The following is a 21,929-nucleotide window of genomic DNA, read 5'->3' on the forward strand; positions in this document are numbered from 1 at the left end:
TATATATAAAAATGTATATACATTTTCAGCAGATGCTTTTCTCCAAAGTAGGCATTAGTGGGAAGGGTCCTGCCCAAGGACCCACAATGGCAGCTCATTTCCCCACACTGGGTATTGGAACCCAGGGCCTCCTGTGAGCAAGTCGTGATCTTACCACTTGCAGTTGTTGATCATATAATGTGTTGTGTAGTATAGAGTCCTATATTAGCTAGCGCAAGAGTCCTGCTCTTCAGGAAATGAGATGTTACACCTCTCAGCTATATTTATTTTTTCATCTTAAAATAGTTTTTTAGCATTTCAATGTAAATTACATAATAGTTTAAGAATTTCATGATTAATGTTGAGGAATAAAAAATATGAAATAACATTAGAATATTTTTTTCTTTACATTTGATCTTTTTCAAGTTTGCCCTTCTTTAATAATCATCGGTGAAGCTGTGAGATCTCCTTTAGCTCCTCACATCCAAGTGCTGCAGCCACCAGAGGTGTCAAGTAACAAAGTATAAATACTTTACCATTTAGCTATCTATACTGTAGTTGTTGTTTTTTTTTTTTTACAGTTTTGTTTTCAGACAACGTTTTACTTCTACTCCTTACAATTTTTTTTATAATCTTTAATTTCTACTCCTTACATTTTGTTGGTTTTGTTTTATTTAAGTTCTTTTTCGTTATGGAATGTTGGTATTTAAAAAGTATGAAGTATGAAATTGCAAAATTGCAAATGTAAATTTAAATAAAATATTGTTTCTGCCAAAGGAGCTCTGGTCGGGCAAACTTGCTCCCCCAAAACGTTTTAGAAGAGGGAAGGCTGCAATGCGTCACGCTGTAATCCAATCAAATAGTTGGAAGTATTTGACAAACGTGACCACTGACCAATAACATGTTTGTAAACATGATAGAAAGGGGCGGGACTTTCACCGTCCTTTGTCATCAGTTTACGGCGCATTGTTTTGTTTTGGGACAGAAAATAACAGAAAATACTACTTTATTTCCCCCGAAAAACTATGCGTTCGAGGTGTCTGTTTGCGTCGCATAACAAGAAGCATACAGGGCGTTTATTTTAGTTGTTTTTTCATCATTCGGAAAGTGTGGTATTTTTCAGGTCAAACTAGCTTAGCAGTTAGCTGGTTAGCCTGTCGAAAGGCTGTCCTGATTGGAGCAGGACGAATTCCAGGCTGTGCAAAGAAGGGAACAAATCTCAGCTGCTATGCTCCGAGCAAGTTGGTCAACGTTGGATTGTATGCTTTATGTTGAGTTTGTGACCCTGTTAAGCTGAAATATGCTTTCCTTAGATTAAAATTAACCCCTCGGACAGTTTGGTACTTTTGTAGCCTTTTAAAAGTGCCAATTGAACGGTCTGTTAGCCACGTAGCTACCTCTCAGTAGGAGGACATTTAAAATGGCGGAAGGCTGGCCCATTCCTCCAGCTCTGGTTGTCCTGCTGCTAAGTTTGAGTGCCTGTGTCACTGGTTCTTGTCCCGCTGCGTGCTCCTGTCTAAAAGGACACAGCGGGGTCCATATTTTGGACTGCAACAGGAAAAGATTGTCCGCTGCCCCCTTGGACGTCCCAGATGGGATAACTCATGTGTAAGTACACAAGTAGATCTAGTAACAAGCGTGTGTTTGAACAAACTGCACTTATTTGTTGAAAAAAAACGACAGAGAAATTAAACTGTAGCCCTCCATACTCTTATTAATATATATATATATATATATTTGGTATTTTATATATGTTTAATATTTATAGTAATGTTTGTGTGTGTGTTTTCCTGTAAACTAAGTAATCATTTTTGTTAAATTAAACTGCCCATGTTGTTTACAAGCAACATGAAAACAAATGAGTGATTTTTGAATTAAAGAGCCAGAACATTTTCAAAATCTTTTAAAAAGAAATTGTCCAGATTTTTTACCTAATGCAAATGATTTTTTTAGCAGGTATCTTAAGAGCTCACTAACCATTGAAATGCTGATTTCTATGTAATTTCATTTCAGCACCCTGAATCACAACGAGCTGGCTGTTTTCCCCTCTCTTGGAAACATTTCTTCTAACATCACCTCACTTCTACTGTGAGTACAGAACCGCCATCATGTTTCCTTTCTGCCACTTATTTAAAGATTTTTTTGTTTTAATTTCCACTGTTTATGTGTAGCACTCACTTTTCTTTTTGAAGCCTGTTCATTACACAGCATTTGATATGCACCATTTGATGTTCATCCACCTTTACCTCATTAGAAATTCCTATTTTATAATGTTTTAAAGAAAAACAAACAAACTACACTTAATTGTTTAAATTCAATCTTTAGACCCTATTCTCTGGTTTTTAACACCTGGATTTTTTGTTCTTACCTATTTTTTTCTTGTTTTTTGTTGGTTTTTATCACTTATTGCATGACATACCTTATATGTTGTTGTGCAGCACTTTCAAAAACACCCCTGTTTTCTTTATAATGTTATGTAAATAAATTGGGTTAGATTATCCTTTGAAAAAGTCAAATTTCCAGACTCCACACAGCAGAGTTACAAATATAATATAATATTATATAACCCTCCCCTTTAAATTCAGTTTCAAGGTGTGCAGTATTGCAATTAAAAAACTCTGCTTATGATATTTCAGACCCCTGCTTACCGGTAGTGTGGATGGTCAGATCAGATGACTTTCTATATTTTCAGTGTCCATTTTACTCAGTGTTTATGAATACTTGTGACATAAAATCCTAAACTTCTTGGAGAGTAGTTGGGTCATGATGGAAGAAAAAGAAGTGTAGACTGGAAAATGTGGGTTAGTTACAACTGATGTTATTTCATTGTTGAACAGCTATAATCCAAATAGTTCTTGTTTTATTTTTTCTGTTACAATGCAGCCGATTTCTGAAGTAAATTTCAAAGTCTGATTATACCCTAGACAACACTGCTTATAGTTGATCTGTTTGCTCACTGTGTCGCAGATGTTTTCCACAAAAAAAAAACTATTTTGTTATTTTTTTCTCTTTTTTCAAGTAAAAAAATAAATGGGAACAAATGCCAATTTATATATTTAGGGGATTCTTGTATCACTAGTAAGTGGCTTGGCACTCAAGACTGAATCGTTTTACAATTTTTTTTTTCTTTTCTGTGAAATTTTGAGAACAGAGGAAGTATGTATCAAAACGATTTTTCAGAGCTATATGAACATATTCTAGTGCTCCATGACCCTCTTGAGAATTTCGTGAAGTTTTTATCCTCAGAAATTAAAAGAAATTAACAAAATGAGCCATCACTCCAAACCGACCAATGCAGACCTTTTGTTTGTACTTTTTTAACCGTCTTTTTCACGCTTTATTGTTCTAAGTCAGATGATTTTGACTTGTCAGAGTAATGATTGCTGTCACTGCAGAAAACTGATGCCTTTTTGTGTTTGCTCAGAGTCAACAATCGGATCTCAGAACTGTTGATGCATCAGCTGCAGCCATACAATTCTCTGGAGACGCTGGACCTAACATCTAATTCCATCTCTGAGCTCAAAGTGGGATCCTTTCCTTCTATGCAGCTCAAGTATCTGTAAGTAATAGCGCAACATAAAATTTTTGCTCCATTAACTTTTCTTCTGTGGAATGTAACTCATCATTAAACTTAATCAACACATTTTGGAAGCGCTTTCTTTTACAGTAGCCATCAATAACCATGTAATAACATAGCAAGTCGCACTATATAACTTGGTAACAGGAGAAACTTTATTTGGTATTTTTTACCCAAAATTAAGGTATATATGCAGGTAATTATTACAGTTGTATGTTACAACGGACACTTTTGATGGGTAATTACCATAAGCTTACCACATAACACTTTCTGTTATTGTCCACCAACTACCAACAGCTTACAAAGTAAATTCTAGCTTGTGATCAGGTTAATAAAGCTCCATAAAACTGAACTAAAGTTACAAATAAATAAGAGTTTACTTAAGAAGATTGGCTATCTGTATTCTAGGTTTGGTTTTCTGTTAAATTCCGACTAATAAACTGTATTTAACTAGATAATAACACATTAATTTATTGCTGTTGATGAAATTACTTATTTACCTGTAAATAACGGTTTGACATCTAAGAAGTCTGACTTTACCTTGTCTGCCTAAAAGTTGAGGCACAGTACTTAACAGAATTCTCCATAAAATGTTTCTTTTTATCTAGACATATAGTGTAACTTGCTATGTTATTACCATGTTATTATATGGTTATTGATGTCCTGTAAATTACCCACGTTTTACCTATACTTATCCTTAAATTTTCCCTGGGTTACATCAGTTGTATGATCAGCTTTATGGATTATTAAAACCGGTACTGCATAATGATGAAATGGTAGCAGTTCTGTTGGGAATGTTAAACATTTTAAATATCATAATGAGAAAACTATGCGTGTCACTGGTTACTAAAGAAAAATTTGTTTCATCTACTGCTTTTAATTTTTTTTCACTTAATTGTTTTTGCTTTTGTTTAAAATTCTAGAAATTTGAGTAACAATAAGATCAGCCTCCTGGAGCCTGGCTGCTTCGAGAACATCTCCAGCTCGCTGCTGGTGCTTCGGCTAAACAAGAACAGATTAGTAACGCTGCCGTCAAAAGTCTTCAAACTTCCCCAGCTTCAGTTACTGTGAGTATCACTCTTGTTTTAGTTCAACCCTGATATCATCAGCTGCAGCAGAGGAATTCTTCTTTAGCTTTGATTCAGGCCAGCCAAACAAGCTAATAATCCTATTTTGAATATTCATGTCATTCTACCTATTGTCTTGTTTCATTGACGCTTGACTAAGTTAAAATAATTTTTTTTTTTTCTTGCAGGGAAATGAAGCGTAATAGGATCAAGACAGTGGATAGTCTGACGTTCAAAGGGCTGGAGTCGCTGAGGTCACTAAAGATGCAGAGAAATGGCTTGACAAAGCTGATGGACGGCGCGTTTTTTGGACTGAACAACATTGAAGAGCTGTAAGCTTTATGTTCATTTTGATTTTAAATTCTCATTCTGCAATTTATTTACCATTTGTGGAAGTAATGCTTCAAAAGCGGCTGATTAGGTTTGATTGAAAAGACTTTAAAAACAAGCTCTCTCATGGTTGTGAAAGATACATTTTTTTTATACTCTTCTCTCTGTTTTTTCCCCCAATCTTCCAGAGAGCTGGAACACAACAACCTAACAGAAGTTAATAAAGTTTGGCTCTATGGCCTCCGCATGCTACGCATCCTGCAAATCAGCCACAACGCTATAGGCATCATCCGATCTGATGCCTGGGAGTTTTGCCAAAAACTGGAGAAACTGTGAGATATTTCTATATTTATTTGTTATTAAAAACTGAAACCCTTGTGCAGCTAAGTTACCCCACATGGTTTCATCAATCACTTTTACCTAACCTCATTATTGCTTTCCAGAGCTAAGTCAGCGAAGCTTTAGCATCTAATGAAGCAATCATGCTTCTGAATATCTTTTTCAAATGAAAATATTTGGAGTGGTATTTAATTAAATTTGTGGTCATCTGTGCAGAGACTTGTCCCACAATCACCTGACAAGACTTGAGGAGACAGCTTTCCTTGGTTTAGGATTCCTGGAGACTCTGAACTTGGGAGAAAACGCTATCAGCCATTTAGGAGAGGGCGTGTTTAGCAGCTTGGCAAACCTGCGCACCCTGTAAGTACAAAGCCCTGCAGCAATATCTATTTATTTATTTATTTATTTATATATTATTAAATCTTTAAAATCATGAAACCAAACTAAAGAGGTTTAATAAAACCGAGTCTCAACTTGTTTTTAATTTGCATTCTAACAAAGATCATCAACTAAAGTAGGTCTGTGTGCTTTTTTTTCCTTTCTTTTATGGATTGCTAGTCCTCCCATCATGAATGTTTGGTTTCCCATAGAGACCATATTAGTTGGAAAAACTATAGTAGCTGCTTCCTCTTTACGCGCTGATTTAGACTCTGTTTGGTAATCCTGCATTAGTCATTTCATTTGTATTTTAAATGAAATCACTGTGTAATGTTCCCCAGAATTCTACTTCAGGTCTGTATTATCTGTCCTCCAAGTGGAGCAGAAAGTGTTTTTGACAGCCTGAAGAGGTGCTTTAATGATTAGCATGTATTAACATTTAATGAATGTGGGTTTCTCCTAAGTAGACTCTGATGGATTAAAACTGCATCAATCTTGCTAATGGAATATCTGCCCTGTACGTGTCATACATGTGGGATGCGAGAGGGTTCTGCACTTTAGCTGTACTTACGGCAAACCTAATGGGGAGATTACAAAATGAACATTTTGTACATTTTACAGTTAGGACTTTATATTATGCTAAACTAATTAATCAAGTGTGTAATTTGCATATAAAGATTCTGTAACGTATGAAGTGTTGAGAAAGTTCCTGTTTGATGCACAGGTTCATGTTTAAGTTGTTGAACTGTAAACAGGAGAGTTTATGTTTGGGGATGTTTATTGTCCTCTAAGCTTTCATGAAAGAGGAGCATTTCACAGAGCCAAACTTCTTTCAGAGGTGGACAGGCATGAGAAAAGTAAAACAAAAGAGCCTGTGACCCATCCTGTAAACATGAGGCCTCTCTGGGTTTCCAGCAGACCAATGGGCTGTGATGAGCAGTGCCAAACAGGGCCAATTATTTCCCCTCAGCAGGAAGAAGGGCACCAAACTTTGTCAAAGTTTAAATGTTTCTCAGATTGTTTGGTTCCTAACCTGGACCTGCCTTTTGGTTTCCTGGGGAGAAATTATGTTTTTTTTTTTTTTTTTATCTGTTTACTGAAGAACTTATTTCAGTAAACATGTTTTTTTCTACTCGCCACTTTTAATGTATAACATGAGACTTGTGTTTTTCAGAGATATTCGCAATAATGAAATCTCATGGGCCATTGAAGACTCCATCGCTGTATTTGATGGAATGAAGAAGCTGAACACACTGTGAGAATGGATATAAATTATTCTGCATGAAATTTTAATGTGCATGCTTGGATATTGTTGGAATGTCTTTCATTTCGACTAACATACTCATTGCATCTTAACTCCTACATGTTTCAGACAGAACAGAGAGTAGACCCAGTGTTTGCCCCTCACAAATTCCCTTTGTTGTTTTATTTATGTCTCACTTGTTTAAGATCTTTAAATATAATACAAGAAAAATAGTTAATAAAAAGGCTGTTTTTACATAATTATTTAATTTAATGACTGGAACATTTAACCTTCCCGGTGTGAAAGATGTTGTTGTGCTTTGGATTGTTGTCCTGCTGCATAGCGGCTGGATTCTCTCTTTATGGTTTTCATTCATTTTTAGTTTATATTTGTCAGTTATGACGAGTCTCCCAGGATCTTAATCAGCCCCCAAACCACCACCATATTTCTGCTTTGTTTGGCTTTGGTGCTTCTCTAAAATCTTTGCATTTCCACACTATTTTCCCAAACTATCATAAAGATCTTTATGTATTTAGTGTGTTTTGGTGCTAAAATAAGTTGAGCCTTTGTGGCACTCTCATCATTATTTATTTTGACTTTAGAAATTCTCCCATATATGTGAACTTTGCCCAATCTTATTGTTGAATGATGAGCTCTAGTGAGGTCGGTGAGGCTGGCAGTGCTTTGTTGATGTGCTCCTGGAGTAATTTTGGTGGCCGCTCTTTGAGGATTCTTCCCTGTTTCATGTTTCCTAAACTATTCTTAGGGCAGAACGATATAAAGAACATTTTATGTCAAGATATGTTTGGCTTATATCACTATACACAATATATATGACAATATGATCTCATAACCTTAAAAAACAAACATTTTTAGCCACATAGGGCCTAAAGTTCCATTGGTATGAGTCAAATTAAAATGTCATTTTGAAAAATCGATTGCAATTTAAAAAATGATATTAAAATATTTTATTTTAATTTTTCACAAATTACAATATTGCAACATTAGAGCTCTTTTGTGGTCTACACTGGACCTTAAAAAGAGAACATCCCAGCGGCGAAAAGGAACACCAAAGAAAAATCTGACACATAATAAACCTGAAATAAAATGGGTCTCTTTTTTGCTCTTTTACAAGAGTCTTAATTTTGCACTGGATGACTTTTTAGGTGGTGGAATACATTTGTGGTACTGCTACCTTTTTGTTTTGCTAATTACCGCATTTTGTTCAACATTCTTCTTGTCACATCCAAACCACTGCCATATTATTGATCCAGTGCTGTTTTCTTTTCAGAACCAGCTTGTCCTCTTCTTTTTTAGCTGAAACTCCTGCTCCATAGAGGTTCCACAGTGGGGATTTTTTTTTTATTTCCACAGGTCTAGCAGTAATCATACTTTTTTTGCACAGGGTTGGTTGTTTGGCAGTGGGTTTACTCTCTAGTGTTACAATTTGTTAAGTAAAACAAAATAAATGCTGCAAACTTAAAAAATAAACAAATCAATTCAGGACAAACACACTTCAAAGGCGCTGCATGTCCATAGTTCACTGTCGATTTTTTAATTATGTCTATTAAAACCAGCCATGAAGTTAGCCTTTACTTAAGCCACAGATACAGTTTACCAGTGGTTCATAAAATCTGTTTACACAGAAATGATTTTAATTATGTCACATGAAATTTTTTGTTTTGCAGACTTTTACAGCGGAACAAAATCAAATCAATCACCCAGAAAGCGTTTGAGGGACTGGATGAGCTGAAGGACCTGTGAGTTCAACCTGAAGATGCTTGTTAATCTTGTTATGGTTAAATTAAAACATAAATAAAAGTCATGGGGAGGTCATATTTAAATGTCAAATCATTCTGGCTTAAACATGTATATAAGTGTACTCTTTATCAGATGATATTCTCCCAAAAGTTAGAAGATTTCTATTAAAAAAAAAAAAAAATCCTGCCTTAAAATCTGTCGGGGTTTTTATTTTTTTTTATTTTATGAAGGCCAGTTAGTTATACATCAGCTTGTACACCTAAATTTGGCCAATCTTATATCAAAGGTCATCTGTCAATCAAATTTTTTCGGTCATAGCATCTTGATTCATATGTTGCAGCTAATATACGCAATGGTTGAAATAAGAGTCATTTACTCAACCATTGAGTTCCGTCCGAGTGTTCACGGAGATGGACGTCTGTGTCTTCGGCAGGCGTAGAGCTAACAGAACTGGCAGCGTTTAGAGGCAAGGGCTCAAACATGTACGGCTGTAAGCCTTCTAAACCAAACCAAGCTTCTGCCGCCCTGGCGTTCTCTTCCACAATCACTTCGTCCTCACTTTCCTCTGAATAAAAATTGTATGACGGAGGAGACTCATCCACGACCTCCGACACAAAACTCTCCCCCTCATGCATGTTTCCACTGTCCATAGCGTTCCTTGACAGTGTCGTTTGTAAGTCACCAATTTAGTGCTACTTGGTCTCAATGTAATTTCCCATTGAGAACCTACTAGCACTAAGTTGCTAACTGGTTAGCAAGAATCTTCCGACAAACTGGCCACAATCAAACTAGCTTATGAACCTTCCGCCACAACAATCCCACCCCCTTGATAAACAACCAATCACATTCACTTTATTCACGTGTGTAAAGTGTGGCACCACTCGGGAGAATTAAGAAATGCAACGGTTGGAACAGCCGCTTCCCTACGACGTTAAGTTGAGTAATATTGCTGGAATGGAATACAGCTGAGGTCTAAACATTTTAATGGCTCTAATCTGTGTTTTCATCTTGTCTGCAGGGACCTGGGCAAGAATAACATCATGTCCATACATCCTGAGGCGCTTTCCAATTTGAACCTCAAAGTTTTGTAAGTACACGGGAAATGTCATTCTCCCAGAATAAAACTTTTTTTTTTTTATTGTTGTTGTCTCTTAGCGTGTTTTTCAGTAACTTGATTTTGTTTTAGTTGTTCTGATGAGTTGTGTATAACAATAAAAATAATAGTTTTTTCCAAAGAGTAACTTTTCATGCATGTTTACAGAATACGCCCACAGCTGTATCTGCCCTTTCCAAGGATCTTCATACTTTATGAATCGCCCCTGATCCTGTGACGCTGACAGTGTCTCATGACAATGTTCCTATGCTTTTATTTATGGATCAACTTTCTCTTCAGCACATTTTTCCTAGAGGATAAAGCATTTTTGAATCAAATACTTAAAGGAAACCCAAAAGACAAACCACTTTGTAGGCCTGGGAGATAAACCAGATTTTTACCATTATTGTCGTTCACTACAATAACCGGCGACAATTTTCCATTGTCTGTAGAAGAAATAAACTTTATTTTGCCATTTTTCTTGTGTGCGCTGGTGGCTGGTAGTTCCTTCCCCTTTAAGATACTGAAGCATATGTGTCAGTAATCACGTGACCCTACCAATCCAGTCAGAAGCGTAAACAATATATAATAGAGGATGAGCCAAGTGAAGAAGTGTCTAACACAGCTGTAAACGAAATTACATCAGTTGTCAGAGTTGATAACGCGGCAGACCGGTTTTGAGCGAGGGTGTCCGAGTTTAAACAATGCATATTGTTCTCACTGCACGCTTCGGTGGCACCAAAATTACGCCAAAGATGTTGAGCAAAAGAATAGGAAATGCAGTTTGTCTGAAAACTGTCAGAACTACCAAAACTAACGCATCCAACCTCCTACAGCACAGGCACATGGTTCAGTTCAAAGATGTTTAAAAGGCTCCGTTACCTTTGCACAAAAATGTTTACAAGAGAGGTAACATTTTTCTTCTGTTCAACGAGACATTGTTGAATCTTTAAACCTGAATGGTTACAAGACTCTAATATTTAACTGAAATTAATATACAATGAGATTTATTCAATAAATACCTTATAAATAGATCAGTTGCATTTCCTGCACAAGCCTTTATTTCTAATAGGAGCCGGAGCATTTATCGTGCATTTATCGTTATCGAGGTAAAACTGCCCAGTTTATCGTGATATTGATTTCGGCTCGCATCGCCCAGCCCTATTTACATGAATCTAAAATTAGGATCCATGTTACAAGGTTTATCATCCAACAATACAAATTTAGTGATGTTTATTTTTCTCTACTGGTTGGACATAATAAAACTTTGAATGTAGGACTTCTTACGGAGGTGTGATAAAACATATGTTTTTTTATTTATATTTAACCTTGTATGAATAAAATGCTATTTGTAAAATATTACAATAGATTGAATATTCAGCCAAATTTTACTTGAATTATGCACTGAATAACCCAGAGTCGTCGGAAATGGTTATGTTGACCTGGATGCTGCTTCTGCTGCTCTTGTCTTTGCAGATGCTCTGCATGTCCACTTTTATTGGGAGATTCTAGTTATTTTCAGGGCTTATTTTCTCATTATTTTGATATTTTCATACTATATCGGGTTTTAATACACTTCTGACAGGGTTCTTTTGGAAAATGATAATCTCTCTGCGACTTAAACCTAGATGAGTAACAAATATAATTATACAAGTAAACCTTTTGTTTTTTGTTTTTAATTTTTATTTTCCTGTTTTCCATTCTGTTTTCAGTGTCCTGAACACTAGCAGCCTGCTCTGTGACTGTCATATGCAGTGGCTGGGTCCATGGCTGACAGAAAACCACTTCCATCAGTCAGTCTCTGCTGTCTGTGCCCATCCTGCTGATCTCTTTGGCCGCAGTGTCCTGTCAATCAGCCCAGACGAATTTGTTTGTGGTCAGTTTGAATGTTTTAAATCTTTAGAACTCTTAGAGGTTGCAGAATAGCTTCTCGTATGTGCATAGAAATGTCAAACTATATGTAAAATTTTAATAACAGCATTGTAAATGTCTTACTTTTAAAGAATGTTGAGAGCTTAGCATTTAATTTAGGTCTAAAAGAATATTGCTAATATAAAAAAGGACCTCCCTCTTTGACTTCCTCCTCCATAGATGATTTCCCCAAGCCTCGGATCACAGCTCACCCAGAGACGTCTGTGGCTCTGCGGGGCAACAACATCACTCTGAGCTGTGTGGCGTCCAGCAGCAGTGACTCACCGATGACCAATGTGTGGCGGAAGGACGGGGAAGTGCTCTACGACGCGGAAGTGGAAAACTATGCCCGTTATCAGGATGGACAGCTCATCTATAGCACCGTGCTTCATCTGCTTAATGTCAACTTCACTGAAGAAGGCCTTTACCAGTGTGTTGTCTCCAATCACTTTGGCTCAAACTACTCAAACAGGGCTAAACTTACTATCAATGGTGAGAGGCGGTCTCCTTTCTAAAAAATATTATCAACTGATCAATTGATAGCTGGTGTTATGCTGTTTGATATCTTTTACCTTTTAAATAATAATAAAACAGATTAAAAAAAAACATTCATGGATGACCAACTCTGATCTTGTTTTGTACTTTTGTCTTTCTCTCTCTTTTTTTTTTTAAGAGCTGCCCTCCTTTCTTAAGACTCCCATGGATCTGACGATCCGCGCTGGGTATACCGCCCGGCTGGAGTGTGCAGCTGAAGGCCACCCATCTCCCCAGATCGCTTGGCAGAAGGATGGAGGAACTGACTTTCCTGCTGCCAGAGAGCGAAGGATGCATGTGATGCCAGATGATGACATGTTCTTTATCTCTAATGTGAAGGCAGAGGACATGGGAGTGTACAGCTGCACAGCTCAAAATGCAGCCGGCAGTCTCTCTGCAAACGCTACTCTTTCTGTCCTGGGTGAGTCTGGCTTCTTATCATAGGGATTAAAGTATTCCGGCTCGTAGTGATTGCCCATGGGTTAAAAAAAGAAAAAGAAAAAAAAGATTCGAAATCCCTCTTGCGTTTGTCAGCCAATGGTAGCAAAGGAGCGCTCTGAAACTAATAGCATTAGCCAAACAGAAGAAGAATGGGGCTGGTGCACACTACATGTTTGCCGGGAGCTATGGTAACACCTGATGTATGACCATGTATGCGAGTAGAAAAAAAAAAAAAAAGGGGGGGGTTTGCTTTTCTCACCAAACACAGCCTCTCATTCACACTAGACATAGATGCACTTTTGCCATCTTCTGGCCATTTTCGGTATTAGATTTTCAAAAGTCATGACTGAGAACCTTCACCAGCGTATTTTAAAAAGTATTTTCTTGCCTGTTGAAAAAGGTAATGCCCAGGATTTTTTTTTTTGCTTTAATCCCTGCTATCAGCTGGTTCTGTTCTTTGCTCTTCTTTGTTACCACATTGCCAGGCTGAATTAAGGATACTTCAATAATCAAAGTGTTTTTATTGATTTTCCATATTCAAACAACAGACGTCTCATTAAAATATACAGAACAAAATAGTAGGCTCAAAATGTCCATGACAAAAACAGGTCCAAACCACAGACAAACTAGCAACAAGACAGATCCTACTACTACCAGACATGCCACCCCAGTCCCAGACTCTCTTAATTAAGGATACTGTAAAAGAATACTTTATTATACCCCAGATATATAGGATATTCACGGCATAATAATACTCTGGTCATCAGTGTACTAATGACTATGATTAGATATCACTATATATGCAGGTTAGTCAGTTGCTTCATTTTTTTATTTTCATTTTAAATAACAGCAGATTCATAATCTCTAAATTGCAAACATTTCTTCTCTTTTCCAGAAACTCCCTCCTTGATACGGCCATTGAAGGACCGTACAGTTGCCCAGGGTGAAACTGCAGTGCTCCAATGTATAGCCGGAGGCAGCCCCACCCCTCGACTCAACTGGACCAAAGACGACGGGCCTCTCGTGCTCACAGAGCGCCACTTCTTTGCTGCGGCCAACCAGCTTCTTATTATAGTTGACGCCGGGCCAGCCGATGCTGGGAAATACACCTGCAGCATGTCCAACACCGTCGGAACAAAGCGCGATTACATGTACCTCAGGGTCTCGCCGCTGGCCAACTGTGACACAGAAGACTGGGCCACAGTGGGGATAGTGGTGATTGTAGTCGTGTGCTGTGTGGTGGGAACCTCGCTCGTCTGGGTCATCGTCATCTATCATATACGGAGGAAGAACGAGGACTACAGCATCACTAACACTGGTTAGTTATGCAAGCAAGGTTGCTAAATCAAAGATGGGCTTAATTAAAGGGAGAGGAGTCTGCTTTCTTTCTAAAAAAAAAAAAAAAATAAAAAAAAAAAATAAATGCATATCAGATACTCATACAGTAGACACAGATGTAATTAAAATATCTAGGTGCTTAATACTTAAGAATAAGTTCAACTAATAAGGAAGATGCTACTTTAAAGCTTTACCTTGACAGATTATGAGGTTATAAGCTTTAAAACTAGTTTTACAAGGTTAAAATAAAACATGGTACACTGTGTTTAAACACATTTCCTCATTGCAGATGAGATGAATTTGCCACCAGATATCCCCAGCTACCTATCCTCCCAGGGTACCCTATCAGAGCCACTGGAAGGCTACAGTAACTCAGAGGCAGGTAGCCACCAGCAGCTCATGCCTCCCCTCTCCAATGGATACGTTCATAAGGGCCCAGAAGGTATGTACTCTTATCTCCTAGACCGCAAAAGGCCACAGACAGTGTTTAGTTCAAACCTTTTATGCACTGTAGCTGTGTGCCAACGTAATAGATTGGTGCCAACAGGAAAAACAGGAGCATGCATGCAAGTAGATTTTAGCCCTTTCATTCACATTTTGCTCCTAAAATAAGTCAGGCTCAATTTAAACAAGATATTATTCATCTTTTATTGAAAAAATATAAAAAAGAGGAGAAATTTCTGAAAAGTCATATGATAAATTTGAATGGGGAAAACTCTCAGGGATTCAGTTATGAGACGTCACTGTTGCCTTACAGATTTCCAGCAGCGACACCTACTGCTATTTGCACACTAACAGAGGTTCTGTGAGAACATGAACCCCACACATTTATGACTGGAGTCGTCTCACAGAGGCTGATGAACATGCTGTAGCCGCGAAAGCTTAAAAAAGAAAACGTACTCTAATATATTTCTAAAACGATGGAAATAAGTCAATACCCTGACTATTAATGACCATAAAAGCTGCAGAAACGTATTTTTTTAAACACACTTACCTCCTCATTGACACATAAACACGATGGAAGCGCTGTGAAAACACGAACCCTGCAGCTCACTGTGGAAACACTGTGCTCACCTGTGAGCAGTGTTTCCAACTCAGTGACTTTGTCTCTATATTTAGTGACTTTTCTGGCTTTTTTTTTTTTTTTTTTTTTTTTTTATGAAATCTGGTGACCGTTTCCAGTGTTGTTGGAGACTTTGGTGACAATAAATGCACTAATGGCTCTAAGTTAGGTGTTTTCAAGGAGTAATGAGTTAGCTTGGCCCTCCCTCCTTCAAAACACTGTTGCTGCAGCCCCTTTCTGTCCCTTTCTGAGAGCACAGCGACTCTCCTCTGTTTTCCCATTGAACATGAGCCCTACGTGCAAAGCTTCCACTGATCCCCATAAATAAAGAAGTGTGACGTTAATATAATATATTGCGTATAGTTTGTTTTTTTTCTTTGAACCTGTTGCACTAAAATGGATCCTCCCTGCATTTAATTCATACACAACCTCATCCGTTGCGTGCCTCTGTAACTGCATCTGGATTTTAATAACATAACATTGATTTAGATTTAGTTCAGGTTAAAATAACCTTCTGGTAAGCTAAAAAATGATTTATCAAGTTAATCTGGAGTTTAAAATGTATTTGTGGTATTTTTAATCCACTTCCTGTCTTCTTAATGTAAAAATCAGCCTTAAAAGCATCAGATTTGTGTTTCAGTTGCTTCCCACCATGCCGTTTCTTTGTAGAATCGCTTTCCTGTGTCTCATCTCTACAAGCTTTGCACATCTAGTGTCTGCAACCATGCGACTAATCTTTGAGCCCCTCTCCTTTTCTGTCCTTTGATGGAATTGCAACAATCTTTACGCTCTTCCATAGCTTCCATAGCTTCTAGTTAAGTTTGACCATTTTTGCGCAGATTTAAAACTTAGATCATGATGATCACAGCATGACCAATATTTTATATAAGCTTTAAAGCTTGTTTAAAAAGTTAGATGATTTAAGTTTCTTCAGTCTTTTAATGACACAATGAAAGATATTTTGCATAAAAAATAACTTGCATTTAGTTAAATGTATTTATTTGCTGAATGCTCAAGAGAATCATAAGTTATTTAATGCCTCACTTAGACCTACTTAGACAAACTTTATAATTTTGCATACACTGAGTTTATACACATTGAAATTCGGTTTTGCACAGCTCTCAAGACATTTCCATTTCTGCAGCAGTGATCAAATGATGGTGAGAATGACAGTGGGTTCCTCTGGATTTGTTTTAGGTGCACACACTCACATTTTCATTTTTAAACCCTTTTTTAGAACCTTGTATAACGTTTATCCTAGTTTGGAATGGAGCATTTTCTTCTGTTGTTACACAGCGTAGTTGGAGGTGTGTGAACACAATTGCAAACTCTTTGTAGCGATTTTGATTGGATCTTCATAGACCTTTGTTTGCAGATTAAGGAGTCTGTCTTATGCCGCTGAGTGATTTTAACCTAGTTTTTGTTTGGACTTACTAAACCTCGTCATTTATGGCGTATTGATATGATGAAGAATATAAATACATATAAGGCCTTAAAAAAAACAACTGGCAAAACAAATCCAGTTTAGATTGTTTTATTTTTCAAAGAATGCAGCGTTCTTTTAAAGATGCACCTTTACTTTATTGTTACTTGAGATACTTTCTGCTTTTGCGTTTCGGATCATATCCCCACAGAATACAAGAGTAACTAATTATCCTGTTTGTCCCAGGGGTGTGCTATGGAGACGCGGGCAATGAGGTGGAAAGTGAAGGGAGTGGGATGCTGCACTGCAAGATGGGCTCTCTGTTGACTGGCCGTAGCAGCTTCCAGGCTGGCGAGCCTCATAAGGGATTAGCGGGTGTCTCCTCAGGTTTGTTGTCATTTTAGCACTTTGATTTGATTTTTTTTTTTTTTTTTTTTCATTTTTTCTCTGCAAATCATTTATCTTGTTCCTTCATTATGCACAGGCTTGCTCATGAAGATGTTATGATGGTAACCATAAAACTTTTCTTTGTATAATTAAAATAATCCCTAATATAATAAAAACTTCATTGCATTCAGCAGAAGAACTGATAGAAATCCCTTTAGAGCAATTAGAAATGGTTTGCTTACAGGTATAGTGGAAGATGTTCGTTTTCCAGGTGGATCATCAAATAAGTGGTCCTCCTAATTGTCAATCATTCTGGTGATATGTTAACATAAGGCGTACGTGCTCGTCCCCATTTTCGCTTTCCGGTACTGAGTCTGACATCGTGTAAAAAATTGTAAATCTTTTGGCGAGCAAGCTTGTAGGAGCAATGCAAACAGCAAGTCTTAAACAGAGTGTGCACGAGGAGAAATGGACTCGTGCACACTCTCACACACATTTAATAGGCAGGAGCGGGTTCAGGTTTGTGCATGTGCATTTTTTTTAAAGCGGAGAGGGTCGGTCTTTTCAAAAATTTGCGAAAATCCTCCATTATACCTTTAAGATTTTCCTCCTGGCCAATATTTTATGAAATATAATCAGATCGAATTTCCCAAATTAAACTTTAAAAAGCTTAAAATAATAAGTTTTGTGAAATGATAAAGATGGTTTATTTTACTAGGTGGTGCAGGTCCCCTTGTCATCTGCTCCGACTGTTACGACAACGCAAACATCTACTCTCGAACTCGAGAGTATTGTCAATATAATTTCCTGGGGGAGGATGATCCATTGGACGGGGCTCTGCCAGGCCTGATGGATGGCCTTGGTGACAGTTCCCACCCTGAGGACACGCCACCGGGGAGCCTCATGCACCATCAGGACTCACCGGGGTATATCACTTCGCCTGAGAAAACATCAAACAAACACGCTGCTGCAGATCAATATGTTGAAGGTGAGATATAACAAAAATATATATATATTTTTTAATTTAAACTACAGTCATTAAAACATAAAATGTTTTTATTTAAAGCCAATATTTCAGAATAGACTGTACCAAGGTTGTTTTATACTATATGAGATTTGAGAGCTTTAATTTATCAAATCTACAGACGAGTTTACCCACTGACTCTGAAAACCCAAAGGAGAATCCATGAGGCTGTTTGTAGATAATATACCAGCTCACTGAAATTTCCTCGTTTACCTGCTCAATTAAAAGGCTATTCAGGTTTTAACATCCTGCATCATAGGATTTTTTTCTCCTTTCTTTAGAGAATATTTTTTTTCTTCATGAGATATAGCCAAAATGTTTTGATTTCTTTTTAGAGACCCAGAACATTTTATCCCAATCAATAGGGCTGCAACTAATAATTATTTTGCAAATCGATTAATCTGTCAATTCCTTTTTCGATTAATCGATTATTAATCGGATAGTCAAAGGTTTCATAAAAAAGACTGAAACTAAAACTTTTCGACTAGAGGAGTTCTGGATAGAGCATATTGAGAGACCTTTTATCTCATGAATTAAAAGAAAATGCATTTTTTATATAATTACTGCTCTAAGTGGGTCGCTCTGTCAGCTAAAGGCATGTTTTAGGCTCTCTATACTCCAGCTCATGATTAACCTCTTGGACACTAGGCCTGTTTTCGAGAAATATGCTTGAAAATAACATGCCCAAAATGAATTGAATATATCTCAAGAACTACAGAATTTATTTTAATTGTTTTGGTATCAAAATAAAGGCAAGACCCCAGAGAATATGTTACAAGTCTAAAAACCATCTTGGGGCGAGTGCTGAGGACCCAAATTTGGGTCCTCATGTTATGAAAAGGTTAATTGATCACTATATTAGGTGACGATTATGTCAAGAATCGATTAATCACGATCAATCCAAATAATTGTTCCCTCCAATCTAAGATTTTTGTTTTTCTGTTTTTGAATTTTTATAGATTCCCTTGGCAGTTCTTTATGGAGACCAGGTGAAGATTCATCCTCAGTTTGTCAACCTGGAGCCTCTCATCTCTCAGTAACATTAAACAGGACACCTCTGGCCTCAGCTGCTGACAGGGTGGTGGAGCAGAGTGAAGCAGAGGCCAACTTCTTCCCAGGGCAGCCTGTCCAGGACCACAGAAGGGCCTACGATAGGACTACCCCACAGGAGCATAATGGTCCCACATAGGCTCTTTTAATCCAGGCCTCAGACTTATTTTTCTGCACCTCCTTTCCTCCCGACCTTAACCCTCCGCCCACTACCTCTAAAGAGATTCCTTACTTTCTGCCAAAGATGCTCTCTTGTATGTTTACATTCCCCGTTCACCCAGGAGGACATGTTGAAGTTTTCTGCTACAGAAAGACCGCTTTCTGAGACAGGATTAATTAAAAGGACCGCCTTCTAGACTGCCTCATCTCAGAAGGAACCCCTTCTACCGCTATTATATCTATCCTCCTCCCGTCTCCCACAAGATAAAAGAATGAATGTATGCTTTATGGAACCGTGTCAGAATCTGCCATCAGAGCAACTCAACATCACTTCTCTTAGGCAGTTGTGCCTCAGCATTTGCGGTACCCGTACTGCACGTCTTAAAAAGGAAACACTAAGCGCCCCTTTTCAAGAGGAAAAAAAGAAAAAGGGGGTAATTAAAGAGACGGATGTCGTTCCCTGACCAGCAGTATTCAGTTAATAATATTGGAAGACTCTCAAAGGCTTACCTCTCATGTGTCCGCCGCCATTCTGACTTAGTCTTATGCAAATTCCACGCAGTAACACCAAAATGTGGTGTGTGTATAATGAGTATATACCTATTTTTTTACGCATTATCATTATTTGTTGTTGTTTCAAGATGTGTTAATTTTACACTTTTATTTTTTTTTTTTTAAGAATAATGAGCATTTTGTGAAGAAAACCATTTGTTTTGCACATGAGACAATCAGTTTCTCTGGGTATTTCCTGATGGTTGTCTAACAGATGGCCTTGTTTTCTATGTCAAGATCAAGCATTCGCAGTGACCTTTTCTTTCTACAGTATGCACTGATTTGTTAGCCCTTTTGTACCTTTTGTTACAGGCACTTCATGTTGGCAAACTTTATTGTGCAGTTTACTCACTTTTTAAGATTAGCAAGATTTTTTTTAATTTCATTTAAATAAGAAAAGTAATGAGCAGACATAAATGGTAGTGAAGCTTATGATTTTACTCTGGACTGTGAAAAAAGGAATGTATCATGTTATTTTATCTGTACATGTATGTAAATAATGTTATCAAATGAACACCTTGATCTATTTGTGCATTTAAGGTGAGAAGTACAGCAGCTACTTGAAACAAGCATTTTAAAGTGGACAGTGTGTGAGCAGTATCCTTAAATTTTACATTTTTACATACAAAGTCCACTTTTTTGCCACTTCCAACGAGATATATATATATATATATCTACATCTAAGTTTCTTTCGTTTCTTTTTTTGTTGTTGAAAGACACTAATCTGAAACCTGCACCGTCAGGGTCCAAACTATCCACTTCGATTATGGAAAATCCTTCTGTCGTGAAGGCTCCGGAAAATCCCCAGCATGTATTTTCCATGCTAAAACATTTAGTGAAGCGCAGATTCAGTGGAGAGGATTTATAAAACCTCAGTTGAACTTTGATAGGGTGGTTGAACTAAAACAGATTTAACAGTGCTGATCACAAATACGGGTTTTATTCAGACTGCTTCTATTTAGCCCATGGGTCATACATGAATTTGTTGATGGGTGTTTCCAATGTCAGTTCATCTTCATATATGATAGTTTGGTTAGATTTTCATCTTAATCATGAAGTCATTACATGATTCAGGAAATTTGGTCTGTTGTTGGGATCCTGTCATTTGAATGGGACTCACCTAAAGTATGCTGGAAGTAATCATCAAGGGTGTCATTTTATGGCTTCATGCTGGATTCTTCTTTAATATAATCTATTATAGATGAAGTTTTTTTTTTTTTTTTTTACATGAATCGTCATCATCAATGGTTTAGGCACTTTCTCAGTCTTTTTTTTTTTTTTTTTTTTTTTTTTTCTTCCCTGAGCAAATCAGCAGCAACTTTAATGACCAACTGGTATCCAAGCGAGGAATAAAACCTTGGTTTGACTTTGATCTGGTTATTTGGTCTCACTCCTAGTTTATGTAGCACTAAATGATTGATTGGTTTCTGTTCTTTTGATGAGAAATAGTCGATGGAAAGCTTGCAGTCATAAGTGATTTGGATTGATTTATGTCTGGAGTGTTAAAACTTTTTTTTAATTCTTATATCAAAGTGCAGCCTATCGCATCTTGTGCTTTCAGTTCCTTGAAACATCCGTTATGAATTATACCAAAGTTGAACAGTTGTTTCTCTGGCGGCATTCAATGCTGATTTGTTGAAGTTTTGTCCCCTCTTGTAAAATGTTTTTGTATTGTATGTTGGACCTTGTTTGCCTGTACATTCTGTAAAGCATGACTAAAGAGTCTTTTTGTTACAATTATTCCAACATTAAACATTAGTTCTCATAATCTCCGTTGACTTTTGACTTTACAAAGCAAGACTTCATTTTTTATGTAAATTTATTTACTTTTGTCTTTGAAGAAAATAAAATCAATGCCAATTAGGATGGAGAAAAAAAAGCTCTTTTTAGAACTTAAAACAACCTCATACTAGCCTCCTGAACTTAAAACATGTTTAAATGTTAATCTTGTGTTTGCCTTTGAAAACTTTGATAAAACAAGAGCAAGTCATTTGAAATGTTTGATTTGAGTTGGAGATCTATGCAGCACAGGTTCTGATCACACCATGGAGCAGTTTTTAAAAGGGCACAACGGTTAAATCGGGGCCTAATCACATCAAACCAGCACAATGTCACCCGACATGGGGCCTGGTGTAGAAAAAAAGACCCAATCAAGTCTCTCCCATGTAAATCCCCTCGAAAAAAGATCAATCAGATGGTGCTTAAATGTTTAAAAATGTAGAAATTCACTTCCCATCAAGGAGATGGTGGCTGTGCTAATCAGTCCCTACATGCTAATGA

The 21,929-nt window shown here is 37.2% G+C and overlaps 1 protein-coding gene across 1 annotated transcript; it reads left to right on the forward strand.

Moving 5' to 3' along the window:
* Positions 1 to 911: 911 nt before the first annotated feature.
* LOC107098705 (leucine-rich repeats and immunoglobulin-like domains protein 2) lies at positions 912 to 21,192 on the forward strand. Its single transcript, XM_015396518.1, has 18 exons — positions 912 to 1,587; positions 1,993 to 2,067; positions 3,404 to 3,538; positions 4,480 to 4,623; positions 4,812 to 4,955; positions 5,142 to 5,285; positions 5,509 to 5,652; positions 6,845 to 6,925; positions 8,602 to 8,673; positions 9,693 to 9,761; positions 11,480 to 11,643; positions 11,859 to 12,170; positions 12,352 to 12,633; positions 13,549 to 13,971; positions 14,281 to 14,433; positions 16,724 to 16,864; positions 17,583 to 17,852; positions 18,848 to 21,192. The coding sequence occupies exons 1-18, from the start codon at positions 1,400 to 1,402 to the stop codon at positions 19,075 to 19,077; spliced, it is 3,171 nt and encodes a 1,056-aa protein (XP_015252004.1). The 5' UTR covers positions 912 to 1,399; the 3' UTR covers positions 19,078 to 21,192.
* Positions 21,193 to 21,929: the final 737 nt, after the last annotated feature.

This window comes from Cyprinodon variegatus, unplaced genomic scaffold (genome assembly GCF_000732505.1).
Source record: "Cyprinodon variegatus isolate N-32 unplaced genomic scaffold, C_variegatus-1.0 Scaffold802, whole genome shotgun sequence".
NCBI classification, from domain to species: Eukaryota; Metazoa; Chordata; class Actinopteri; order Cyprinodontiformes; family Cyprinodontidae; genus Cyprinodon; species Cyprinodon variegatus.